The 26,725-nt window shown below is 41.8% G+C and overlaps 1 protein-coding gene across 9 annotated transcripts in view; it reads left to right on the forward strand.

Moving 5' to 3' along the window:
• ANK3 (ankyrin 3) overlaps window positions 1-26,725 on the forward strand; it is a 207,839-nt gene that overhangs the window by 117,132 nt on the left and 63,982 nt on the right. For 5 of the 9 annotated variants that reach the window (XM_027898271.1, XM_027898272.1, XM_027898270.1 and 2 more), the window contains exons 20-28: window positions 4,212-4,310; window positions 4,400-4,498; window positions 4,912-5,007; window positions 7,986-8,058; window positions 8,243-8,305; window positions 16,311-16,434; window positions 18,251-18,262; window positions 19,419-19,521; window positions 25,349-25,455. In XM_027898271.1, the coding sequence (XP_027754072.1) occupies window positions 4,212-4,310; window positions 4,400-4,498; window positions 4,912-5,007; window positions 7,986-8,058; window positions 8,243-8,305; window positions 16,311-16,434; window positions 18,251-18,262; window positions 19,419-19,521; window positions 25,349-25,455 (776 nt within the window). The remainder of the gene's footprint in view (window positions 1-4,211; window positions 4,311-4,399; window positions 4,499-4,911; window positions 5,008-7,985; window positions 8,059-8,242; window positions 8,306-16,310; window positions 16,435-18,250; window positions 18,263-19,418; window positions 19,522-25,348; window positions 25,456-26,725) is intronic. The other 4 variants (XM_027898274.1, XM_027898276.1, XM_027898273.1 and 1 more) reach the window with 2 other exon arrangements.

The raw sequence follows: 26,725 nt of genomic DNA on the forward strand, positions 1-26,725 counted from the left end.
TCCTGGGCACCTTTCTGTAGAGAATGAAAGTAGCAAGCTCGAGTAGCCCTAAGATTTGCTACTTTTATTGTTGATTTAATTGTGTAATTGCAGAATCTACCAATTGGAGCATTCCAGAAAAGTTAACAGAATACCTGGCTTCCATGGGGATGTTGGGATATAAATGTTACACCTTCCTGAGCTAGAAAGAGTTGAGTGCAGGAATCTGTACTGTACCTGAGAAGAAAAGGGTATCCTTTCCAGGTTTTTTGCTAACTGCTTTTATTTTGACCAATGCCTTCACTACATCCGCTGCTGACTGTGAACACGAAAGATGTCCTGTGGTGTCTGATAAGGTCCAACATGCCCAGTGAGACGTGACCTGCCATGTCAGATCTCTGTCACTCAGTGACATTGTGCCTGTGTTAGCCACTGCCTCAGCAAATATGACACGAGACAACCACAGGGTATGGCAAACCTGAAAGAAAGCTCCCAGGCCTCTCCAAGGGCTTCAGGCAGAAAGCTGGTGTTTTGCCACGAGGCTGGCAGGTGCCCACATGGGTACTTGGGATGATGCCTGCAGCAGAGACGCTGCCTTTCAGTGCACACACCTCCAGCTGCCACACTCGACCAGGCACCAGCACTGAGAGTTTCAGAGGAAGACTCCCCCAGCTTCAGCTCTGGGACACCAAGGAAGGATGGCAGGAATAATAGTGACCCTGGAAATGTCATGATTTCTACCGTGAATCTGAGGGGAAAGAGGAAAAGTTTTCACTTAGTCTCTGATTTAAACAGCAAGGCTGGTCAGGAGCAACAAAGTGCATCAATAATTGCTCCTCCAGCCATTTATGAAGGTACCACCTTTAAGTCTGTGTATGTACCATTTGTAGAAGGAAGCTGTTGTTGCACTGCAGTAAATAATTGGGGGTTTGATAGCTCCTTCTTCAGTATTCAGAGTATTCAGTGTTACAAGCTGGAGAGGAGCCTTTGCAGATCACTTCAAAGGGGAAGTGGAGATCAGCTGGTCTTGGCTCTCTGATATGCTCCAGATTTTAATGTTTTAGGGTGATTACCAGGAGCTTCCCAACAGGTGGTCCTCGACTTTGAATTTCATCTCCACAGTTGGTTTTATGATGTCTTAATTTTTTTTTTTTTTGACCCTGCTAGTCACATTAAGAGAACTGTATTTTCAAGGGGGTTAATGGAATTGAGATCTTGTAGGAGGTTTCATGGCTTTTTTTTTTTTTTTAAACTGTTTTGATAACTTGGCCATCTTTTGATACAAATCTGTCTTTGGACCATGTAGAGGCAGAGGCTGGAGAAGCTGTGTTTGAGGGACATGACTTCAGCATTCTGCTGAAGACTAAAGATTCTGGGCAGCTCAGGGAGCCCTGTAAGATTCAGACACCAGGCACTGGTAGGAACAGGCAGCTATTAGGCCAATCCTAAACTAACAGTAGCTGTAAGATGAGGTCCCAGAGTTCAGTTCATGATGATTTCATTTTAACTAGTGCTCAGACTCTTACCATTGTGTGAAACTATTCTGCAGGAAAAGTTCCTTGTAGTCATTTGGCATCTGATCCAATGTTCGTGTAAGTCAGCAGAAAGTTTCATTCTGCTGATGCCAATGGAATTTCAATTCAGTGCTGTTTCTGGCACTGATTAACTCATCCTGGTTGTCAAACCTAGTAGTGTTGCTTTAGATGGCAAACGGTATATAATGAACTGGAAAAAAACTACACACCCTAATTTAAAGTAACTGTTGCAGCTACCATCTCCTGACACGTGTGAATGCAACTGCAATTAGGTAACCTTGTGTGAAGTGGTATCAGAGGCAAAGTGACATGAAAAAAATGGTGTGTTTAAATCCATGGGCACTTGAGACTTCCCTCCAGTGGAAATAGTTCACATTTGAGGTTTTCTCTTTCTTTCTTTCTTCTGAGCAGCTGTGACTTCACGGTCTGAACACGTGGTGTAGCACTGGCTCCTGAATCCCAGGCTGACTTTGGACTTGTCTCCTCAGTGCTTTTGAGCAAGTTGTCTAAGCTGACCACACCCCACTGACATGGATGTAAAAATGAGGGATTACAGGCTGAAGATTTTAACTCTCTGTGCCTCTGCCTCTTGGCACCAGCTTTTTCTTATTAGAACAGGAAAGCAGAGGAATTTTTTTCACCTTTAAACTGTGGAGCAGTAGGAGCCTGGTCAGTACAAGACCAGCCCATTTTTCAGTGTTTCTACCCACAAGGTTGGCTTTTGGATCTAATTCCGCATTGTTCAGTCCCAGGTAGTGTATTTTCCTTCTGGCTAATTTGAGCTCTACCAACAGCCAAGACATGCATCATGGCCATGTATCCCCATATATATTATAACTGACCTTTCTGCCACCGAAATTAATAAGCTCAGACAGCCTCAGACCTTCTTCTTTCCCCCAAAGCAGAATTCTTTTACATCAACAGCAGTGCATATTTGCCATGCATTTTACCACATGTTTAGGGTATTAGTGTTTCTCGTATCATATATGGTTTTTCAGTGTAGAAATTGATTTTTCCATAGAAACTGGTAATGGAGCACGGGACCAACTGCATTGGAAGTCCCACAGAATAGCAAAAGGACATATTACACTGGCAGTGTAGTTTCAGCCTGCTTGGAAAATGGGGAAGCCCTGCAGGAACACTGGCTAAGATGACCCTTCTGGCATCTCAGAGCCCATCAAGTGGGCCTATGAAACCTGACCTTTAGAGGGGAAAGGAACCCTGATGACTCACCTCAAGAGAGGGAGAAGCCCATAAATCCCTCTCTGTGAGCCAGGCAAAGCATGTGCTGGAAAGCCATCAAGCTCCTAGTGTGAGTGGGGGGAAGATTTGGGGAAAAGTGGCCATGGAGAAAAGTAGCAAGTTCCCATTCAGAGGTAACTGTTTAATGAAATGTGTGTTAGGGAATGTTTTGGTTGTCTGGAGTCTAATGGTGGTGATGACAGGGTTGAGTGTTTATGGATAAGAATCAGGGGGAAGACCAACAAGGCAGATATCCTGGTGGGAGCCTGATATGGACCACCCAACCAGGGTGAAGAGGCAGATAAACCATTCTATGAGCAGCTGGGAGGAATCTCACAATCGCTGGCCCTTGTTCTCATGGGGGACTTCAACTCCCCAGATGTCTGCTGGAAGTACAACATAGCAGAGAGGGAACAGTTTAGAAGATTCCTGGAGTGTGTGGAAGAGAATTCCTGACCCAGCTGGTGAGGGAGCCAACCAGGGAAGGTTCCTTCTGGACCTGTGTATGTGAACAGAGAAGGACTGGGGGGTGATGTGATGGTCAGTTTGAGTTGGTCACAGCCATCACAGAATGATAGTTTTTGGTTCTTGGAGAAGTAAGGAGAGGCCTCCTGAAGGGCAGATTAGGAGACTGGTTGAGAGAGTCCCTTGGGAGTCAGTCCTGAAGGGCACAGGAATACTGGAAGGCTGGACGTTCTTCAAGAAGGAAATCTTAAAGGTGCTGAAAGATGAGCTGGCAGGGAAGAAGACTGGCCTGTCTGAACCAAAGGAAAAAAAAGAGGGAGAGTTTATGACCTTTGGAAGAACAGGCAGGCCACTCAGGATGACTACAAGGGTGTTGTGGGGTTATGCAGGGCAAAAATGAGAAGGACCAAAGTCCAACTAGAACTTAATCTTACTCCTTATGTAAAAGACAGTAAACTGTCTCCATAAATAGCAACAAAAGGAAGGCTAAGGAAAATCTCTATCCTTTATTGAACGTGGGCATAATGGCAAAGCATGAGGAGAAGGCTATGTTACTTACTGCCTTCTTTGCCTGAGCCTTTAGTAGTAAGACCAGTTGTTCTCTGGGTACTCAACCTCCTGAGCTGGAAGAGAGGGATGGGGAACAGAGTGAAGCCCCCATAGTCCAAGGGGAAATGGTCATCAACCTGCTACATCACTTAGACACACACAGGTCTGTGGGGCCAGATGGGCTTCACCCAAAAGTACTGAGGGAGCCGGTGGAAGCACTCACTGAGCACTTGAATTGACATTCATGAGAAATGTGCTTTTTTTCCAAGGCTGGAAGACTTTTGACATAAGCCAAAGAAAAAAAGCTTAGCAGGATTTTTCCTATTTCATGTCTGCTCGTTTTTTTTTTTTTTGTTTGTTTGTTTGTTTGTTTTTTTTTTTTTTTTTTGTCAGGTCATGTGTGGGATATTCACATTTACTAACTGCTGATGTTCATTCTAGATGGGATACACTCCTTTGCACGTTGGCTGCCACTACGGAAACATAAAAATCGTTAACTTCCTTCTGCAACATTCTGCAAAAGTCAATGCCAAAACGAAGGTGAGTGTCCCGCCTCTGCCTCGCCCGCTCTGTGAGGGCTGCCTGTGTGCTGTGCCCACTGCAGCCTTTCCTTTTCCCTGTGCCTGCAGAACGGGTACACGCCGCTGCACCAGGCAGCGCAGCAGGGGCACACCCACATCATCAACGTCCTGCTCCAGCACGGCGCGGCGCCCAACGAGCTCACTGTGGTAAGTGCAGGGGGGGCTCACCGGGGCCACTCTCCCCTCACTCTCCTCCTGTGTGTTTGAGCAAGGGAAATGTGGGGGGGGGGGGGGGGGAAAAGGGGGGGGGGGGGGGGGGAAAAAGTGCGTGTGGTGGGAGAGGAAAATAGCAGAGGAAGTCTATTCCCATCGCCCCCGCATCCTCTATGCCATCATCTCTTCCAGAACCAGAACGGCAAACATCTGGAAATCTCTTCATTTTCATCCCATTTCTGCAAAGAGTTAAAAACTTAGTTTTATATCCTACTACCCAAAAATATATTTATTTCAATCACCAACATGCAAACATTCATTTTTCTTTCATTTACATTCTTAGTTAGCAGGTTTTACCCTTTTCCTTGCTAACATTCAGCTTTTGTTACAAATGTTTCAATTGCTAGAATGGAAACACTGCCCTCGCCATTGCTAAGCGACTTGGCTACATTTCAGTTGTTGACACATTGAAGGTGGTGACAGAAGAGACCATGACTACAATTGTAAGTACAACTGAGCTCAGTAGTGAATGGAAGAATTTTTCCAAGGCCAGGGTATTCAGCTTTGTTTAGTTACATGACTGCTGAGATTCCAGTCACTTATTTCCTTTTAGCAGTATAAAGTAGGTTTTAAATCAAATAGGAACCATATATTTTTAAGGTAATAGACACTATGAGGATGAACACAGAAAGAGTACCAACTGAGCAGAAAATGGACAGTGTAAAGGACCGGTCGTAACTGCAATGTTTCGCCACAAATCTTGTTGTTTAGGGAGACAGGTTTGTAGTTGAAAAGACATTCCTACAGGATGTGTAAATAGAAGCTGCTGCTGCCTTTTGAGAGCATTTCCCAAGGGATGATGGCTTGTGTTTGGCCTAAGAGAACCTCTTCTACTATAAAAAGTGGTTGGAATTTACTTAAAAGCACCTCATTCCATAGTTTCTGGCACCTTCCATAAGCTGGTGAAAGGCTGTCTATGGCAAGCAGCCATAGTCACCCATTGCATCCCCAAATACCCATTCCCTCACATGGATATGAACTCCAGCTTGTCTGTCGTGCCTCTCAGGAAGTGTTACCCAGGACACACTGAAGGGACTAGGAATGGTCAAATATTACCTGCTGTCAGAAGAATTCACAGACTCCAAAATATTTCTCAGGAAGATCTTTTGTTCGCTATTGTTTTGCCAAATTGCTCTTTTAAGAGAAGAGTTTTGTGAGGTGAGGCACCTCCATGCACTGCCAGCGTAATAAAGCCCAAACTGGGTCTGAAGAATGTAAGTTCAGAACACTGACTACAAACTTGTTTTTTCCTTTCTGCAAATATTTTTTTTCTAATTTTATAAAAAATAAATATGCACAGGTATGTATTTTTAGACATATGGGAGATGGCAAACAATTACTATGTGTATTTCATGTTTTGTCATCGCCCATTTGTGTGGTCTACCTGTGCAAGCAGGTGGTTGCAATATGATGAGCATTTGGGATGACAGGCGGATTTTAGTTCTATTACTGCATGTACCTTTTTTTCCTAGGACTTTTCTGGTTGTGCTCTATAATTAAGTAGTTTGCAGATAATCCACCACACCGAAGACAAATTTCAGAACAATAAAATATAAAGGAACATGCCAGAAAATAAACAGTATTAATTTTTTTCTTTATTTCTCTCTACATTTTCTCAAGAACGTATTTCTCTCTGGAAAGATTCCAAAACAGTTTTCCACAACCTGATAAATTTGATGGAGAATATTATACAGGATGGCAAAACTTGAATGATTCCCTATCACGCAGTTAGGTAGCTGCAGGAAAAGTAAAACCATACCTTTATGCTAAGAAATCCCAAAATCACAAAGTTATTCTTGGCTTGTAGAACCAAGAAGCTGGAAGAGTTTGTTCTGCATAAAGTGGATGATCATTTATGTTCTGTAGATGAATTGTAGAGAGATGATGGGTCAGGCTGTGAGTTGTGCCAGAGGAAATGTTAGATGCTGAAAGGCCTGTACAACCCCGAATACCTACTGTCCAGAGAAACCCAGAAATAATTTCCATTAAAATCAGAATATGCTGCTTATCAGTGTGTAATTTTGAGACTTTGGAAGTCTAGACATGAAATCTGATTTACAACTGAAGGTCTTAAAAACTCAGTTTCAACTGCTGAGACTTATATTTTGAGGTTCCCAAAACAAGTCACAAAGCTAAATTTAATGAAACCAGGGATGAACATAAGTAATTTTGCTGTGATTTTAACTCAAACACCAGTAAAAAAAAAGTCCTGTGATTTTGCCAGTTTAACAGCAATGTGCTAAAAAGCTTTGCAAGTGATTCCCACAAAATTATTGCGTGATACTTTTTCTAAGTTTTGTAGTATCTGAATGTGCAGGAGCTCTTCTGCCTGTATCAAGTGATGGCAGTAGCCCAAGAAACATGAAAGGCCAAGAGAGCATTCATAAGGCCAGAGAAAAACTGAAATCTTTAAAAATACATGAAAATGAAAAGGCTATTTTGCCCTCCTGAACTTGTTAATGATTTCTTATTTGTTTATGAAGGATGAGAAGGCGATTAAAAAAAATATAAAACTCCTATAAAGATGGGAGTGGATTTGGTGAGGGGTGGGGTTTTGTTTGAGGTTGGTTTTTTGGTTTGGTTGGTTTTGTTTTTAATCCCACTGCACTCCTTGAATGGTAACTCTACAGTGTGACCTAAAACTTTACCAGTGCTTGTTGTGCTGTAGCTCAGCTGAGAAGTAAAATGTGTATGTGTGTGTCACTCGTGGATACAGGTATTCTAGGAACACATTTCAGGCATTCATAAACTTTTTTTTTTTCTGCCTTTATATTGGTCTTTGAATCTGAATCAATATAAACATTGGGATGAAAAATCATCCAACCACTTCTGAGTGTCTTTCATGCACAAATCCCTTAAGGGATATCGTTTAGCCTGCATGTGGTTACAATTGTTCTCATTTGTGGGAAAAACACACAATTCGTGCTGAGGCACCTCTGAAAAGAATTCACATAGATTCAGCCTGCTCCCAAATTGCAGAGTGCTTCTAATGTCAAAGGAGAAACACTTCCTCAGAAAGTTTAGTTTTAATAGAGATGACATATTCCTGTTCAAAATTTAGATGACTACATAAAGAGTTCTGGTTAAACCCCTTAACATGAAACTTTTTTCAGTATATTTGGTTCTTCTTTTGTTATAATTTTCTAGGCTTTCAGCTCATACTTTTTCTGCATTGAAAATACAAACATAGTTTAAAATACAAATATAATATTGCCTATTTCTTTAGTCTTTTTTTAATGTATAGTTCAATAAAAAGCATCTTCAAAAAGGAAAGTGAATAAGAAGCTAAAAAGTCTTGTTTTGCTAAATGCAGTTAAAAACATGTCCTACTTGGCATTTAATTTTTAAAATAACTTAAAATAACAGAAATTTAAGAAAAATTATGCCTGCACTCTGAAATGCCTTTCTTTTTCTTTGACAGACTGTTACAGAAAAGCACAAATTGAATGTACCTGAAACCATGAATGAAGTTCTGGATATGTCTGATGATGAAGGTATTAAAAATGTTTAAAAAAATTTTTTCAGTCTTTTGTTGTTTTAAGAAATATCCTTTTAAAAAAACAAAACAAACAATACACGGTATTGAATATTATCATTGCACATTTTTTATTGTTTTAAATTGATTGTTTTGATAGTCTATGCTTTTATTTAATTATTTTGTTTATTTAAATCATGCAGTTCGTAAAGCCAATGCCCCTGAAATACTCAGTGATGCTGAATATTTGTCAGATGTTGAAGAAGGTATTTGTGCATTTTTGTGTTGCACTGATATTTAACTTAAGCTTTTTCCTTCTGTCTCATCTGTCTGAAAATTAATCCTTTCAGATAATTTTCTTATTATCCCACTAACAATAATTTCTGCTTTACAATTAAAAACGCTTTCAAAAAGTCTTTGAGCTATTACTGATAATCCTCTAACTTTTTCTGAATTTCTTACCATTTTTTAATCAAATTATCTTCACTTTCCTGGAATAATTATTTTGCTGCTGCTTCTATAAAGTTATTTGCATTTTAACTGAAAAATGAATTATTGGACAAAAGGGTCAAATATCAAAACACTTCAGAAGAAAACAGCTGATAGTGAAAGTAAATGGCAGAAAATATTAAGTTGTTGTTTTTAAATTCTGATGCAAATTTAGCTCTGAAATGGTTGATTTACATTGATAGGGGAGCTTTGGCCAAAAAGAAGTATATTCAGGGGTATTTATGTTTGGTTTTGTTTTGATTGTTTGGTTATTTTGGTTATTTTCTTTTAAATAATTTTTTGGTCCCGACATTCAGTAAAAACACATCAGATGACTTTTGCTCTGGATAAAGAGGGTGCTGCATTGGACTCACCTGTAGGTGTTTGTTAGTATTAAGTAAGTATCTTGCAGCTAAAATTGGTGCCTGTATCATCCTGCACGTGAAATCTGCGTGTGACAATGAACCCCTCTGTTTGCAGTGCCTCTAAACAAGCTCCTGAGCTGTAGGCACCAGCAGCCTGCCTGACCCAGCTCCCTCCTGTTTGCTGGGCAGCTCTGATGTGGTTTCAGTGGTCCCCGAATATTTAAAACTCCTTTGACAACTTCTTCCCTCCCTTCTACCAACACCTCCTGTTAGGTCAGACCTCCCCTGGGCTGGATGTGCAGAAGTCTGTGCAAATTTCAGTTGAAATTGCAGGTTTCCAGAGGCCATGGTGGGGTTCCCAGGTGACAGGTCAGAAACAGGGAGGTCTTGAGTTACTGAAGAGGACAATAGTGTCCTGAAGGTATTTTTGTTAGTTCTGATTCACTTGCATTAGAGCTGCAGGTTTTTCTTCTCTGTTGGGAAAACAACTGACTGTGTTCAGTTTTCTTGTGTTTCTTCAGTCAGTCTCTCTTTTCTTCATCTCTGTTGATGTAGTTACTTTTAATTTTTATAGCATTGAAGCAGCTAGGTGTAAAAGATATTCAGCTAAGTTCTTTGTGTGCAGCTCTTGTTTAATTCATGCACTGAGGCTTTTGGTTTGTTTTCCGTCTGTCGTTGCGTTCCCATTGCTGCAGTTCCAAATGGGTGGTGTTCTTACTGGACACCTGTGTTTTCCAAATAGCTCTCTTAGGCTATTGTGCTGCTCGAAATACTGTATTGTTTTAACTGACAGGAGCACTGATGCGTAGTGGTGTTAGCTAACAGAGCAGTAACTATTGCTGTGTCCCACTGCACAGCACACAGTGAAGTACAGATGAGAAACACCCCTATGTGGAATCCGAGTGTTGGGACCAAAGAAGCAATTGTGTCTTTTAATGTACAGGATCATTTTTAAGGCCAAATCTGTGGAAAGTTTTTCTAGTGACTAGCTCTTTATTTAACAAAAACCAATGCAAACCAACAATTAAAAATGGAGGTAATATAATCAATTCCATGCTAGAGACTGTATTCCGCACCCATGTTGTTGTTAGGGGAGCTACAAGACTGGTATGTAAGTAAAACAGTCCTGCAATGCATCCTTGTGTCTAAACTGGAGAGACACGGATTAGATGGATTGACAGCTCTGTGGATAAGGAATTCACTGGGTGGTGGCCCTCAGAGTTGAGGCTGAAGGCTCAGTGTCTGAGTAGAGACCAATGACAACTGCGGTTCCTCAGGGGTCAATATTGGGCCTGATGCCTTTTAACATCTCTGTTGGTGACATGGACAGTGGAATCAGTGCACCCTCACCAAGCTGTGTGGTGTGGACCCCACCTGGAGTTCTGTGTCCAGCTCTGGGTTCCCAGTGTGAGGAGGAGATGGAGCTGTCAGAGCAAGTCCAGTGGAGGCCACAAAGATGATCACCTTTCCTGTGATGCCAGGCTGAGGGAGTAAGGGTTATTTATCCTGGAGAAGAGAAAGTTCCAGGTAGACCTTAGAACACCTTCCACTACCTAAACAGGACATACAAGAAAGCTGGAGAGGGACTTTTTCCAAGGGCATGTAGTGACAGGACATGGGGTAATGTCTCTAAGCTGAACAGGGTGGGTTTAGATTCTATATTAGGAAGAAGTTTTTCACTGTGAGAGTGGTGAGGCACTGTAACAGGTTTCCCAGCAAAACTGTGGGTGGCCCATTCCTGGAAGTGTTCAAGGCTTGAATGGGACTTTGAGCAACATGGCCTAGTGGAAGGTGTCTGTGTCCATGGCACTGGAGTTGGAACAAGATGATCTTTAAGGCCTCTTCCAATCCAGGCCATTCTATGATTTTGTGATAACAGGGTCTTTTTCAAACCTGACAGCGAAAGGGAGCTCTCAAATCAAATAACAGGTATTTTATTAATCCATGCTGAAGCATTCCAGTGTGCAAGGCATGAGATGGATTACAGGCTTTGACGTGATAACCACTGGCCTGTCACTTTCCTGACTTGCGATAGTATCTGTAAAGACAATACAGTGACGCCCATCCCCACAACTCCTCAGTGCTGATGGGGTATTTATACACAGTGCATCCACTTACACCAGTCAGAATAAATATGTTCAAGATGGTAAGGCACTCTGACAAATCTCATAGCCAGGGAGCTGATTCCCAAGTGAGAGAAAGGGACGAATTTAGCAAACAATCTAAGCTCTCCCTCACTTGGCCAGCGTTCATGTCATCAGCCGAAATGCTTCAGTGAGAGAAACTTGTTGAATGACTTCTCAATGTGCCACAACCCTCAAGGTTTCTGTCCTAAGAGAAACTGGAGAATTGGAAAGTAGAGGCTCAGAGACAAATGTCAGGAAGCTGTTTCCTTGTATTTTATGTCTTGCTGTGCCCGCTAAATAAGTATTTACATGGGAATTGTATAATTTATCCTCCCTGCTGAGGACAGTTTGGTTTGCAGTCAAACTGGTTGAGAGGAGAGATTTTTCATTCTTTTTCCTAGACGACTCTGGCAAATCTGCCCAAATGAGGTTAAGTGCTGGGAAACTGCTACACCACAAAAAAAAAAAAATGGTGGGGTTTTTTTTAAATATGTGGACATGATTTTGTGGGGAGGAAAAAAAATAATTAAGGCTTATCTTCTTATATAGCAGAAGGTTTTGTAGAAGAATATTAGAGCAATTCTGATGCACACCAAACATGTGCTATGCTTTTATTGTTAAAGAGATTGCAAATCTTGAAAACGGGGAAGCCAAGACTGGAAGAACTCTTACCATCTCCAGATGTGAGCTCACACCCCGTGCAGCTGGGAGCCCCAGCGGTGTGCCTGTGGCCACGGGGCTGGCGGGGAGCCAGGGATCAGCCATGCTAAAGCACAACTCCAGTTGTCTGCGGGAGGCCTGGAAGGAATCCCCTCCTCTGCACTGCTTGCTCAGCCTCTTAGCGTCTCTCTGGGCGACTGCAAGAGCTTTTATCTCCTGGAGGAAGCTGGAGCCCTGCTGTGACTGCCACAACCCAGAGATGAGCTCTGTCACAACAGCCCTCCCTAAAGCTGCCGCTGCTGTCTCAGAGGCAAAGGGACAGCAAGCAATGCAAGCTGATGCATAGAGAAGTGAGCAGTGTGAGCAGTGAAGGGCAAAAAGAATCCAATCCAAAAAACCGAATTAGGTGTTGATAATTTAGACAGTCAATGTCAAGAAACAGTTATTGTTGAGCTTTTAATTTTTATGATTTGGTCTTCAGTAGATAACAAACTTCTCGGTGTAAGTCAGGACACTGTTTTAAACTCATTTAATAGAGATTCTTCTCTCAGTAGGAATAAGTATCATGCTAATCAGTCCCTAGAAGATTAGACAGATGTCCTAACAGAAGAACATGAATGCACACTGCCTGATCCCTGAGTAGGTGCTAAGATACAGCAGTTTAAATGCTTTTAAGACAGGTCAGGACATTCCCACGTATGAAAATCTGTTATTGGTCGTGTTAGGAGGGGTTGGTTTATTCTGTCTTTAAGCTCAGAGTGTTCAGAGTTTCCTTGGCTCCATAAAATTTTGCAAGTTCATAAACGTTTCAGTGGTTTGGTATTGGCTTTTCTCCACCCTTTTGTGAAACCAAAACCTTGGCTACAACTTGAAGCGTCCTCCTCTTCCCTGTGGCTGTACCTCTTTTGCCATCAGACAGCTCTGTACAGACTGTGATGAGGGAGTGGCAAAAGCTTCAGGTACCTTTAGCAGAGCCAATGACAAAAGTCCATTTCGATCCCAGGCCATGATTAAATTTTGTTTGGTACTTTTCCCAAGCCACATGATACCTTCTCTCTCTTGCCAGAGAACCTGTATTTCTCACTGGCCTCTAAAAAGAACTCCTGCCTCTAAAAAGAACTCCTGCTACTCCCAGCTGTAGGAGACATGCTGACAGACCAGAAAAATAGGGAAAACTTGGGATGAGAAAGGTGATGAGAAGTTCTTGGAGAGAAAAGAGTAAAGAGAATGGAACTCTCTATCCCAGAAAAATAAAAACACACTGCATGAGGGATAGGCCAGAATATATAAAGCAATGGGTGGCATAGTGAGCAGTAATCCTTGCTAACCCTCCAGAAGTCTAAGAAAAGGGGGCATCAGTGAATCCAGCAAGAGGCAGGTCAAGCTTAAAAGGGCTGCTCCTCCTGCAACAAGTAGACAGCCTTTTATGACTCCTTGCACAGGTCTGTGGTGCAGGGAGTGCAAAAGGTTTACACAGGTTCAAAGTGTAACTGGAAGAATTTAAAAAGGGGAAGAAAGAAAAAAAGCTGTTCATGACTGTACAAACCTCTTTCAGGTTTAGAAAATGTATGCTCAAATCAGTGCCAGCTAGAAAAAAAAAAAAATGTCCCAAAGGACTTCCACTGGTTTATATTCCTATATTCTTCTGTGAAGTGTGTCTGCTGTCAGAGACAGGGTACATTAGAACTGATGGGCCCTTGCTTTGACCTACTGCCACTATTCTTACCTGGATTTTGAGCTGTTTCCTATACTTGTGATAGGTGTGTTTGCCCACTGTTAGCAGGAACATGATCCTCCTACAACATGTAACATATTATTAAGGGGAAGGATGGCAATTGGAGCAAAGCAGTGCGGTATTCTTTGGTGGCTTTTCATCAGTGCCTCGCTTTTCGGCATTTCTCTATCGTTTGTGTTCAGACACGAGTTTTGTCTTCACTTTTCTGTGGAACCTCTCTCTGCAGCAATCCGGTGTGCTGTGAGCAAACACTGTGCTCCCTGTTACCTGAAGCACAGAGGATTAGGCTATGACACCTAATTAAACAGAGTGGGATTGCTGAAACGTGCACCACCCACTTTGCTCCAGCCTCCCACGATCACAAAACAATGTCTGGAATTCTTTGAAATTACCACTCCTTAGATGCAGTTTTTCCTTTGATGAGAGCATTTCATCAGAGTAATCCTGCTCTGGCTGGATTAGCTGCAGAGCAGGATAACATCTAATGTATTTTGCAGCTCAACTGCAATATTTCTTCTTTGTAATTCTCAACCTTGCCTTCGACAAACGACGTTCCTAAAGAAAATGCCACCTCTCTTCCTCACAGCGGCGCAGCGCTCGTCCCCAGGTGTTGTCAGGGCAGAAGTTTCCAAATTTACCGCAGCAGCTCGTAGCTGCTTAAAGTTGCCCAGGTCTCCCTCTGCGTTTTTTTCAGTCCGTTTTCCTCAAGCTCCTGAGTTCTCCCGCTGGATACAAGCACCCCGCACAGGATGGCGAGCAGGGAGAGATGGTCCCACGCAGCCCCCGCCGGTGGCACCCCCGAGGCTCCGGAGGGGCCGGGGGTGTGCGCGGGGGAGGCGCCGGCCCCGGGCCGGGGGGGCGGGCGGAGGCAGCGCCCTTCCCGCAGCCCCGCGCTCCCTTGCTCAGCCCCGGCATCAGGTTACAGAAAAACTACACCCTCGCAGCACCCCTATTTACATACAAATAACTGGAGTGCCTGCATTTATGTCACCATTCAAGAGGCTTGCCAAGGGAGGCTGTAATCCAATCAGCAGAAGCTTTAAAGGGATGTCTGCAGAGTGATTAAAAGGGGATTTTTATTTTTTTTTCTAACCGTAGTCATTATTTTTCATTTTGTTTCATATTTGCAAAGAACTTTTAACCTGAGTTCAGAGGACAAAGATGCACATGTCCTAAAATACATGCGAAGAGATCAAGATGTTAAGAAGATCTCAGTTGTTGTGTGGAAAGCGAATATGACCCACAGGGATTAGTTTGCTTGTGCTGGTTTGGAGATTAAGTCTAAATCACTGCTTAAGGACTAATAGGACTAATAGGAATTCTTGGAAACACCAGGGGAAAAAAAAAATCTTGTAGACCAGACTGGTGAAAATGGCTTTCCAAAACAGTAAGACTTTTTTATAAGTTTCACTTGATGTATGATGTTTCTGTTTCGGGTTTTTGAATGCTTTCTGGGTATTATGAACATTTTAGCTTTTAAATTGTTACTTAAAATACGGGTTGTTGCTGGGCTGGAGGAGAAAGTTGGTCTGTTTGTTTGCCGTTTGCAAAGCAGTAGCTGAAGGGGTATTTTTAGACTTGATTGTTAGTTTAAAACCAGAGCTCGCCTGTGGTTTCCTGAGTTTAGTGAATGGAAACTAGTCTAAACTCCTTGAATGGAAGCGGGAAACGGGAGTCTGGGGTTGGGAGTCACTTACCTTCGGGAATGCGCTGTTAAACTTCTCTGTTGTGCAACTTTTACACACCTAAAACGCGCTCACAACAAAGGAGGAGAGTGAATGTCGGCAAGCAGTGAGTTTACAGGGAGCGTTGTCTGAGCTGTGCTGTTGAGGGAACAGGGGGGTAAAAAAGAAAAAAAAAAATCTAACAACCGCAAAAGGCATATTTTGGACTTGCTCTGTCAACGCAGGAATGTAGGTTTGCATGATGTAATGGCATGCAAATGCTCCCCGCCGGGCAGCTGCTCCGTTAACCCTTTGTGGCGCCTGCCCGCCTCTGCCAACGTTTAACTTCCCTTCCTCTTGTTTTTTTATCTAAACCGACTAACGATCTGTTTCCCTGTGGATGGATGGCCGGGTCCCACATGTTCCCGGCGGTTCCCGACGGGGTCGCGCCCGCCCGGGGGTCTCGGCCGGGGCTCCGCGGGCCCGGCTTTGTTCTGCGCCGCGGGGATGGGGATGGGGATGGGCCGCATCGCCCTCGCCCCACGGCTGATGCCGGGCCGGAGAACGGGCTGCAGGAAGCCACGGAGCTTCAGAAAATCAACCTGGGAGCGGGAAGCGGTTCTTAAAAAAAAAAAAACAAAAACAAACAAACCACACATCACCCCAAAAAAGAAAAGAAAGCAAAAATGTCAGTTGAAAAAAAAATCTCTTTCTTCCATTTAAATTTCCTAAAGTTATTGAGAAATACCCAAGGTGGAAGGCGGGCCTCTTCTTTCTCTCAGCCTCCATTCAAGCTTGCTACACTTTTCCGTACTGGTGGGCTAACAGGCAGCCGTTTGTTTGGTTGTGTTTGTTGATGGCTTTGGGTTTTATTTTGTTAGCTCGGGCTCTTTTTGATAAGGAAAGCAAAACCACGTGTAATGATGCAAAGTACAGAAGAAGCCTTTAGCGTGCTGAAACGATTGGGCAAAAGTCATCCCTTGTATAACTTTATTGGATTTACGTCAAGGTGGAGTTTTGCTTCTTTCATTTGCCCCCCAATAAAACTATTTTCCCAGGCCCGTTCAGAGGGTGGATAATTAACATACTACGTGAAAAGAGCCCTAGGGAAAGTGGGGGTGACTGGATTGATTCCTTATTGGCGCGCAGGGAAGGGCGTTATGACTTGCTAAGCGCACAAACATTTACAATACGAGTAGCTCCTGATTTCAGCCTGGCTTCTGTACTGGCAGGTGAGGATGCAATGACAGGCGATACGGACAAATACCTGGGACCCCAGGATCTGAAAGAGCTGGGAGATGATTCCTTGCCTGCTGAAGGATACATGGGCTTCAGCCTGGGTGCCCGCTCTGCCAGGTATTGTATTTGCTGTTTCTCGTGTCCGCGCGTCACCACAGCTACAAGTTTCTACAAACCAAGCGCGCTCTTTCACACAGCAGTGGAGCCTCTTTTGAAGCGAAGTAGAGGGGGTGTACTTCCTTTGAAGCGTATGCTCATTGCAGTTTTATTTCATATCCTTTATTCATGTTGGCTTCTTATGGCAGTGATACGGAAAACTTAACTATTCACTTTTTCTGGTCTCTGTTCTTGCCCTGAATATCTCCCAGTTACCTCTTTGCTAGCGGTCTGCAGCTGGTCTAGAAACTGATCTAGAGCAGCCAGCAAAACCAGGTTTCTTTTAAGTACTGCTGGGTCAGACTGGTACTCACAGTAGAGGCTTCCTTAATGGGCTAATTTTGCTGAATAATGTTAATGCCAGAAAAACTGAATGACAATCATTTTGCTGTTTTGGTGCTTTTATTTCTTTAAAGGTGCTAATAAGTAATTCAACCAAGAGAGACAATATTAAAATTAAAATACTAAGAAAAATGCTCCCCACCACCCCCCCCAAAAAAAAAAAAAAATAGAAGGAAAAGAAAAAAGCAGGTTTACCCTAAATTTGTTGCAGGGTTTAATTTGACAGGGAATGGATTACGTGTTACAAAAAACCGGTCAAAGTTTCTGTGAACCTGATAAAACATTGTAAACCTGATATGATGTCTGACTAATGTTAATTCCAATCCAGGTGTTTCTAGATCAACGTTTTAGATTTCATTTTTGAATGTTGCTAAAACCTGCAGTATGTGTTGCTCAAAACAATTAAAGCTGTATGAGCAGGGATTACTTCCACAGTTGTGGATTTGCAGTGTAGTTACTGACAGTTGAATTGTACTGAAGCTAATAATTAAACCTCATAAGCTGGAGCCCTGAGGACTTTTTCCTATGCTGTAGTTTAAAGATCTGTTTTAAAAAGTGAGTTCATTGTCTAACAGCAAATGGCAACTCCCATAAAGTAAAGCTTAGATGTCTACCCTTCAGTCTTGTTTGCTATGGTCGCATTAGAAATGCAAGCATGCAGTGCAGATTTGCTCTTTAGTAGTCCCCAGCCATGTTTTGCTTGGCTCACAATTTTTAGGGAAGTTCATAAGTATTTATGTGATACATACATTCATGAGAAATGCCAAAATGCATTTAAATAGTCCATTAGGTAGAAAATCAGCAAAACAAATCTGAGGGAAGAACCTTGTGTCATTGTAAATTGAATCAGCGAAGCTGACGTGCTGCTTTTAAAGAGGAGCTGGCTGGAGCAAGGTCATCCCACAGCACTCTGAGCTGTGGTCAGTGCTGAAGCATGGCCCTGATGGTGGAGAGGGAGCCTGCTCTGTGTGCAGAGCTGGGCACTGATTTACCTGACACCTGTGACTCATTACAACTCTCCTCCTGCACAGACCTGAGTGCTCCCTGTGCAGGTGGCAGAGCAGAGTTTCACAGTCAGGATCTGTTAGGTAGATCTGAGGGTTCAACCCCACATTATCTTTCCTTTGGGAGAAATGCAGTATTCCCATGCTTCTGATTTTAGCAGTGCCATTACTATCTGTTGCTGCGTAGCTCATTTTTTTGCATTGCACATGTTATGCTCAGAGGAGACAAATACAGTGGTTTTCCTGTGAAGTATTTTATTTAGAAAAAAAAAAAAGTATTCTGTGGATGTATCTTACTGCTGATTCTGAGTGTAACATTAAGAAATGAACACATTAAATATATTAGCCATCCAGCCATAACATCTTGCTTTTCCTGTCTGATTCTTTGCTTTCTATTTCTCCTGTTTCTTTTCCACTGTAAATTGCTTTAGTCCAAAAGTCAGGTAAGAAGGCATGGCATCGTGTTACATCTTCCTCATCTTTCTGCTGCTGCCATTGCTTATTTTCGTTTTATTCAGCATTGGAAAGTGACATGCTTTTGTTTTTGGGAGTGGGGGGTGGGTTCAGCCTTAGAGAATATCCCTCTGTTATAACAAATATAACTTAATTTCTTTGTGCCCTTTATCATGTAAAAGTCTGCTTAACATATGCCTACAGTGTATAATTAAGATCCCAGTTCTGCTTCCAGCACAAGGAGGAACGTGTGCTAAGGGACTAGAAAAATTCAATTAGCAACTACTAAATGCATGAAACACGTTGTAGAGTTTTGAGTCTGAAAAGTGTTGCTAGTTCAAAAGTGTAATATGTTGTTGGATGTTGCTTTGTATTAATTCACCTTTTTTACTACTTTATTTTTTGTCACGTAGCAAGCATGTCTAGGCCTGCAGCATGTTTTTAGCACATACCATAATGTACCTTCCAGGGTTAAATATAACACACTCCTACGTTGATTTAATTGCAACACATTCAGAGTGATCTTAGTTATTTCTAAATAGTTCACCACGAACAAAATAATGCCCAAAACACCAGAATCTGTATTTAATCATCAATAAGCTAATTTCTTTTTTCTTTCATTTCAAAATTATTACCCTTGCTTTGTAACTAAAGGAATAACTAGGGTGTTAATAACAATGTCAAAAGTGGTTCAACCACAAAGAGGATGACAACACATAAAACTTGCTCTTAGTTAAACCTGCTTCAGCAACCTGAGTTTTATGGGCAGGTTCTGTAACCTACCCACAGCTCCCCTGGGACCAGCCCTCATGGGTCTCCATACAGGATTAGGGCATGAAGATATTTATCAAAGTTCATCTAAATACTTAAATACACTTTTCTAGATCTGTTCTAAAGCCGCAGCATTACTGCCAAAGCAGTAAACACCTGTTAAGATTTTGCTTATGTATATCGTAGGGAAGGGGATATTTAACTATAGTCAAATACTTTTTATTCCATTCTCCCCCTTGTATTTATTTCAGAGATTATGTATATTTTGCCATCTTGTGCTATCCCTGGAAGTTGCATGTATTAATTTTTTTATTTTTATTTTCTGTTCATCTCATTGTCACCCGCACTTTCTATGATAAATGGTAAATACAACAGCCTCCGCTCCTTCAGTTCGGATAGGTCCTACACGCTGAACAGGAGTTCTTATGCCCGGGACAGCATGATGATAGAAGAGCTGCTGGTACCAGCAAAGGACCAGGTATGTGCTGTGTCTCTGCCACCACACAGTTGGGCTTCATATTTACAGAGGATGAGTGTGCAGCCCTCGGTGCCTCCACAGACTATCCCTGCTCTCTTAGCCATTGAAAAGGGGGAGCTGTGAGAAAGAAATCGTGGGGTTACCACTTTGTGGTTTTGATCCTGCAAGGGACAGGTGATGGGGTCCCAAACCAGAAGAGTCTTTAGGGGATCACTTATGTTTCTGAGAATGGGGTTGGTCATTTGCTGAAGTCATTGGGTGCATGTGTGACCTAATGCTACATGTGTCTTTAGAGTGCTTTGATAAGCTGGGAGCAGCGTGTTTTACACTGAGCAACCTTTGTACCGTGTAGACTGGGAATTACTACTGCCTGTTCTGTCCACATGGAGGGGACTCCAACTCCTGTCCTTGTTTTTCCACCCTTGGGAACAATTTGGCCTTGCAAAGATTAGGCTGTTATACACTGCTCAGTTTATGTATCTTCCAAACGCTTGTGCAATGACTAATACCATGAAAGCAGAATCTTTTGCCCTGATTCTAGCGTGGGAAGGTCTTTCCAAAAGCTAATGCTGGGGATGACTGAGCACTGTATGCTTTGTTTGTGAGTTCCTCAGCATTTTCCTTGGTAGACTTGTTTGAGATTTTCAAACCTAACTGAATTACTCAAGAGTTTCTTGTTGCACTGAAGTCAGAGATCTGCTAGGAGGCTAAATAAAAATTCATATAAAAATCTTTGTTTGGGAGTGATGAAAGGACTGTGGAATGGAACTGTTGTTTATGTCCTGGAAGAGCATAAGGTGGATTGTAATGAAACAGAGATTTTCTGCTGCTGTTTGCACAGAGCAGTGTTCCTGCACTGGGGGGTCATTGATCTCAGAGGATATTTTCATGAGGGAAAAGGTCCACAGAGCAGGACTAGTGCATTTTAAATCTTGGTTGTATTAGTCTGTAAATTCTAGTGTAATGTAAGTTACCCAGTTTACTACAGCTTTTACACACAGTTTTGGTAGCATTATGAGGATGGCAGAAATTGAATTCTGTCTTCAGCAACAAAATGTTTATTATTAGATTGTTACTTTCAAGTAAAATGCTGTAAACCACCAATAACCTTAATTTCCAACAGCCAGCAAGGGAGAGTTTCTAAAGCTTGCATAGCAGTGATTTTGTGGTTTCATTTGGTCTGAAGTCTGGAAACAAAATCTATAACTACTGGCACTGGGTACAGGAAATTATGTGTCAGGGCTGAGAACCTGAAGTTGCTCTGACGCCCCCTAATCCCAAGATTTCATTAAGTGTTCTTGATATGATGGAAATTTCAGAGAAGAGGAAGACTCTTCAGTCTGATGATTCTTCTTTATGATTCTGGCCATTTTTGTGATTGCCATGAAAGTAGATGGTATGGATTTAGCAGCTAGGGTGCATTTGATCACGTAGCAAGCCTTGAAACAGGCACTATGCTGAAAATGTGCACCATCAACCTGTTTCATATTAAAAAATTCCATGACAAAAATAAAAATTACTTACCTGTATGTGGAAGTGTTACAGTGACACCCCACCAAGTACAGGAGCTCTGCTTCAGGGCAAACTTCATATTCTCTGGGAGTTGTCATGGGCCTCTCTGCTTTCTGGAAGATCTCTTTCAGTGCTGGCTCTTGAGCTGACAAGGCAACAAATATGAAAACCTTGTAGTGCTGGTGCTGAGCAGCAGTGTGGGCTGTTTTCATTGCATTTATAATCTCTGTGTTTTTGTGATTCCAGTTTTTGTCCTGCAATGATTGTGCAATTATTGCAGTTCAGCGCTGGTCCAAATTTGTCATGTAAAATGAAGCCAAGCTGGAGGCCTGGTTGTCAGTCTGAGAATGTTATTCTACTCTTAATACTCTAGATAAACTTCAAGTATCTCATGTCTAGTAGGGGATCAGGAACAGGAAGGGTTGTAGTGGAAAAAAATACCAGTTCTGTCTTGAGAAGTTAGTAAAACCATGATTCTCTGAAAAACAAACAACATAAAACCAACAAACTATCTTCATGAAAAAGGGAGCCTAGCTAAAATTTTCAGGTATGGCTTCTGCAAACTTCACTGTCCTGACAAAAATATATTCATCCTCTGGAATTTCTGTTCTTCAGCCCAGCCCTAAATTTACAGCACTTTGGCTGAAGCAGGACTGCATTTGGGAGATGAAGAATTCCCTCTTTCTCATGCCTCTGTACATTAATGGACTTCTAGATAATCTCTGCTATGGCAGTAGAAAGGAGGGGAAGAAAGCCAGCAACTTGTGTTCCACCAGTTAAATTCACAGGAACAAAGAACACTGTGGGTCAAAACCAATGTCCTAAAAGTCCATCTGGAAACTGAGAGGAGTTAAAGCTATTTTGGGAATCACACTACTCTGAAGCAGAGTGATCCATTGCCTATCTGCATATGCCATTTCCTCTAATTTTGGACAGCTCAGACCTGTCTGGAGTTCATGGCAACAGCAAAGTCTCATAGTAATGGGAATTGATTTTATCACAAATATCAGTATATAAAAGAGTAAGGAGCATTTGTCAACCTCTTGATCAGGTTAAAATAGAAGATCCCATGGTCACCTCTCCCCAGGATCACTGGGAGACTGGGAGGTGTGAAAAGAAAAAATAAGGAAGATTTGAAACCATTCTTTACTGAATCTCACTGCCAGCATATCACATTGAGTGTCAGAGAAGAGTTTCTAATAATTCCTTAGAAGTCACAATATTTTCCATTGCTTGCATTTGGTGGTTTATTGCTGACCCTGTTAAACAGGGAAGTTTGAGTCCAGGCCACACTGTACCTCATAACCTGGCTGGAGCAAAGTTAAAATTTCTGTGTCCTGGCATGTTACCTTGGATGCAGCAACTCAGACTAAATCCAAATGACTTTCTCCATGGAATAATTTACATCAACTTCTGAATTTAATCAGCCAAAGGCAGGATGACTCGGGCTGTCCATTAAATAGCAGCTTGCTGAATCACTTCAATCTGGATAAATTCATCTGTGAGGAAGCATAAATTCTTCTGTTTGCCGAACTCTGATATTACACAGCCTGGATATTCAGTTATGCAACCAGCAGGATCCTTGCCAACAGAACCATCAGTATTTTTATACACACATTTGCATCTAAGGCTGCCACACCCTTTAGCAATGCATAGTTAATCTCCCTGGGTCCAGGGAGGGAACACTGGGGCCTGACCAAGCACAGGATGAGTCCTGTGATTTGATGTCACTGACAGTGTTCCATCTTCTGGACCGCTTATATTACAATTTAAGACAGGAAGATTTTTTTTTTTTTTGCCTGCCTGGAAAATCCAGCACCTCAAGAGCCTGAAAAAATGAGAACCACAGATGTGTGCTGTGTGTAAGATGCATGTGTCCTGCTACTAGCTTTTCCTTCTCTGTTCCTCTGCCAAAATTGTTGGCTGCAGGCTTTGGATTTTTGCTCGCTCTAAATATGTCCCAAAGATCTGGTTGAGTGCACTTGGTCAGAAAGGAATGCTTTCAAACAGTAGTTACCTGGTGTACAGACCATACCTCAGGACAAAGAAAGACCAAGGAGCCCTAAGTACGTGTGCAGGCAAACTTACAGCACAGTGGTGAGCGTAGGAGCACCTCTGTCTAGCAGAGGTTACTTTGGAATGATGGTATTTCCTTGGAATTTATATGGCCCTTTGTTTAGTTTTCTGTATCACACTGCCAAAGGAATGTGAGCGTTTTTCATCTATAGGAAACCTGACCCCACATTTATTTGATGATGTGTGATGATGTTTGTTTGTTGATGGTGTGCGTGCTGGGGCCTCAGTGCAGTGACATTGTTATGCCTTAGCAGGCATTCCAATGGCAAACACCAAACTGTGGTGTTCCTCTTGGCACATTTCACTGCTTTGTCCTACTTCTGATGATGAAATTAATCAGTGAGCAAAGTAACACATTTATTTTTGTTTATCTAAATCTTTACAATGCCTGAGACAAGCTGTCTGAATTTTACACTTTTGGTATCAAAAGTAATAACGTGCTCAGTATGAGCTCTTGCAAATCATTTGGAATAGCAGAAATCCACAGCAGTGGTGACATTCTCAGGAAATGGAGGAGAATCTCTGGTGTCCTTTTGGAAAGGCTTAGAAAACTGTCTTCGTTAAACTAATGGCACTAATTAAATCCACTGTGGTCGCTTAATTGTCATTGCTTTAACAGCATTCATTTATCTTTTTTTGTCTGATGGTGTATTTTGGTGTTTAACACATGCAAGTTTGCCATTTATTGTTGTTGTCTGTGTTAGAACCATCAGGCCTCAAGTACATATATTAAAGCACAAAGTTCAACAAAAGATCCTTAATAGAAATGTTAGGGTAGGAAAGGAGGAGGCATCGAGCCATGTGGCACCGTGTTTGATGGATGACAGAGCAAAGTTGTGCCCTGCAAAGATTTCTATTGATTGGCAGTCAATTATAGTGTCGATGGTTTTTTGGAAGGAAACCTAGGATGCTCATCTCTAATAAAAGAAATGGCTAAAAAGTGAAGCTGGTTGGAAACCCCAGAGTGATGGGAGGGTTGCACATCCTGGCCAACAACACAGCACTATCTGCCTGCTTATCTTGTGGAAGTTTCTCAACAGAAGTATTTTTGAGTGTTTATGACTGACTCTGCCAGATTTACTACTAATGCTGATATTTCTGTTCAACATAATGAATTTCCTCTACCACTGTGTGTCATTATATAAAAAAACAGGTGGAAATAATAAAACTTCCCAGTGTAGAAGTGTGTGCTTGGCTCAGCTTTGACTTGAACCCACTGAATTTGATTTGAAAACAGCCCATGAGGTTTTAGTCTAATCAGACTCTGCTCTCTCTAGATGCATTTGCCTCTAAGCAGCAAACAACCTACTTACAGGAAACACTGACATCTTTAACACCATCTTGGTTGAAGATTGTGTTGCATGACAACTTCCTGACTTATTTTTATTGATTTCTGATGGTGCTTCTTAAATTATGGAGAAGCTTTTGTATCACCCTGGAAATAGGGGCAAACAGTGTTGAAGACTGAATTTGTTTAATTTCGTAGGATGAAAAGTGCATTTTACTAAAATGGCTTTGCTGCACAGTAAGAGGATTTTTAGGGTGAGAACATGTTGCAGAGCACAGGATACAGGGGTGTGCATGTGTGTGTTTGTGGGCAGTAGCAAGAAACAAATTACACCTCAGTGTGTCTCAGATGGGGTAGTTAATTATAGCACCAGCGTTCCAGCGCTTCACAGGGTTAAAGCTATTTTTGTGGATATGAGCAGGGGCAGTGGCACTCCAGAAAACAGGTCTCATGTTGGCTGTATGTGTATGAGGACAAACTAAACTCCCCTCCCAGCGGGAACTCGCTGGTGCATTCACAGCTTCAGCAAAACCCTCGGTGAAGTTATTCACAGGTTCTGCTTGAACAAGGATCTATCCAATGGCATCTTCTGAGGGGGAATATTATAGTGCCTGTCTACGTGGTGTATGATTGCAGTACAGATGGTAATATATTTTTCAGTCTTTTTAACCTGGCACAGGTAGGTAAATACTGGAGAGACACATAGTTGAAACTGAAGGAAAAGGTGTGAAAAGTGGGCAAAAAGAATGTTTGAAGGGACATGAGTTTGTGTGTGTGTCCCATGTTACTGTTACAGGATTTCCAGCATATATCATTTATCAGCGCTATTATATGAAAACGACCAAATGACAAAATTTAATAGAATTATAATAACAAGCTTGCATTTAAGACAAGTGTTTTAATGTTAATTTTAAATTTAAATTTGTCTTTTTTTTTAATTTTGTTTTGAAGCACCTGACGTTTCAAAGGGAGTTTGATTCTGATTCTCTCAGGCACTATAGCTGGGCTGCAGACACCTTGGACAATGTTAACCTTGTATCCAGTCCCATCCATTCTGGGTAGGTCACTTAACAGTTTTCCTTTATCTGTAGATGTGGAAGTGTATTGTTAGACAAAGAATACAGCCTGCTGTGATGGCTGATAACATGCCTGTTCCTGCTCCACTCGAAGCCAGTGGCAAAATTCACACTGACTTCAAGGAGGGTGCTTAATAACAGGAATCAGTCTGAATTCTTGCATATCAAACCAAAAACTTGTTTTTGCCCTTAATTTTCTGAATGCCAAAACATTTTAATCCCATAGGCTTCTCTTTAATAGTCCCAGTTTTGCTTTTTCTGTTGCTTATGCTTTGCTTTAAGTGTCATAAGCTGATTTTGTTTGAATTGCATTAAATTATTTGGAATATTTATTGAACACTCTGAAATCAGAGATGTGATGTTATGCTTTCTGTTCCTTCACGGAGTAAAAATTGGGGGGATTTAATTTGACCTCTTATTTAATTATACCTACAAACTCCTGCCCAGTCTCCAATAGCTGTAGTTTGATTTTAGTGGTACTGTTTGTTTACTTATGAGTCATCACTGTAATTTAGATGCTTCTTGACAGTACCCCATAGACTTGATTTAAATGCAGTAGTAATGATGATGAATGCATATTATAAAAATTTACAAATGAATGTTTAAGGAATCTCTGCATATTAGATTGTCTGGTGTAAATATTTGTTGTTTAATTTTTGAGATCAGGACATAAAATTCCATATATTTTTTAATTTACTTCCCCATTTTGTGACTAGTTACGTTCTTATCATAAAAAAGGGGGAAGCACATATCAAAATATTTCAGTTCTGATATAGCAGCAAGTCCCACAAATCTAAAGCAACAGTACCACTATACACATAAGCACCTGCTTCTGCTAAAGAGGTCTACACAACGGTGGATTTTTTGGTCCTGAGCTCCATTTTCGGTCAGTGCTAGCACTGAAATTGCAGTATGAAAAGCTGAAGTCTGTCGGTTATCACAGAACAATGTCAGCAAGGAACCTCAGAGAGCTGGCAGCCCACCCCTTTGCAGTACTGCAGGGTAAAATGTAGGCAAGTAATTCCTGAAATATGTTTAATGTCTTAATAATCACTAAAAATAAGAGATAGTCCCCCAGCTTTGGGAGTTCACTATCTTTTGTTACAGTATTCTTTCTCTAATAGTCAACATTTCTTTGCTGAAGATTAAGCCTGTTTCTTGTCATATCCATAGTGCTCATGGACAACAGTATCTTACTGGTCTCTTAACAGTTGTTTTCTATGTTGGAAGACATGTCATCCTGTCTTTTAGA

The sequence above is a fragment of the Empidonax traillii genome, unplaced genomic scaffold, assembly GCF_003031625.1.
Source record: "Empidonax traillii isolate 1590-97213 ecotype Southwest subspecies unplaced genomic scaffold, ASM303162v1 scaffold588:size748185, whole genome shotgun sequence".
Taxonomy (NCBI): Eukaryota; Metazoa; Chordata; class Aves; order Passeriformes; family Tyrannidae; genus Empidonax; species Empidonax traillii.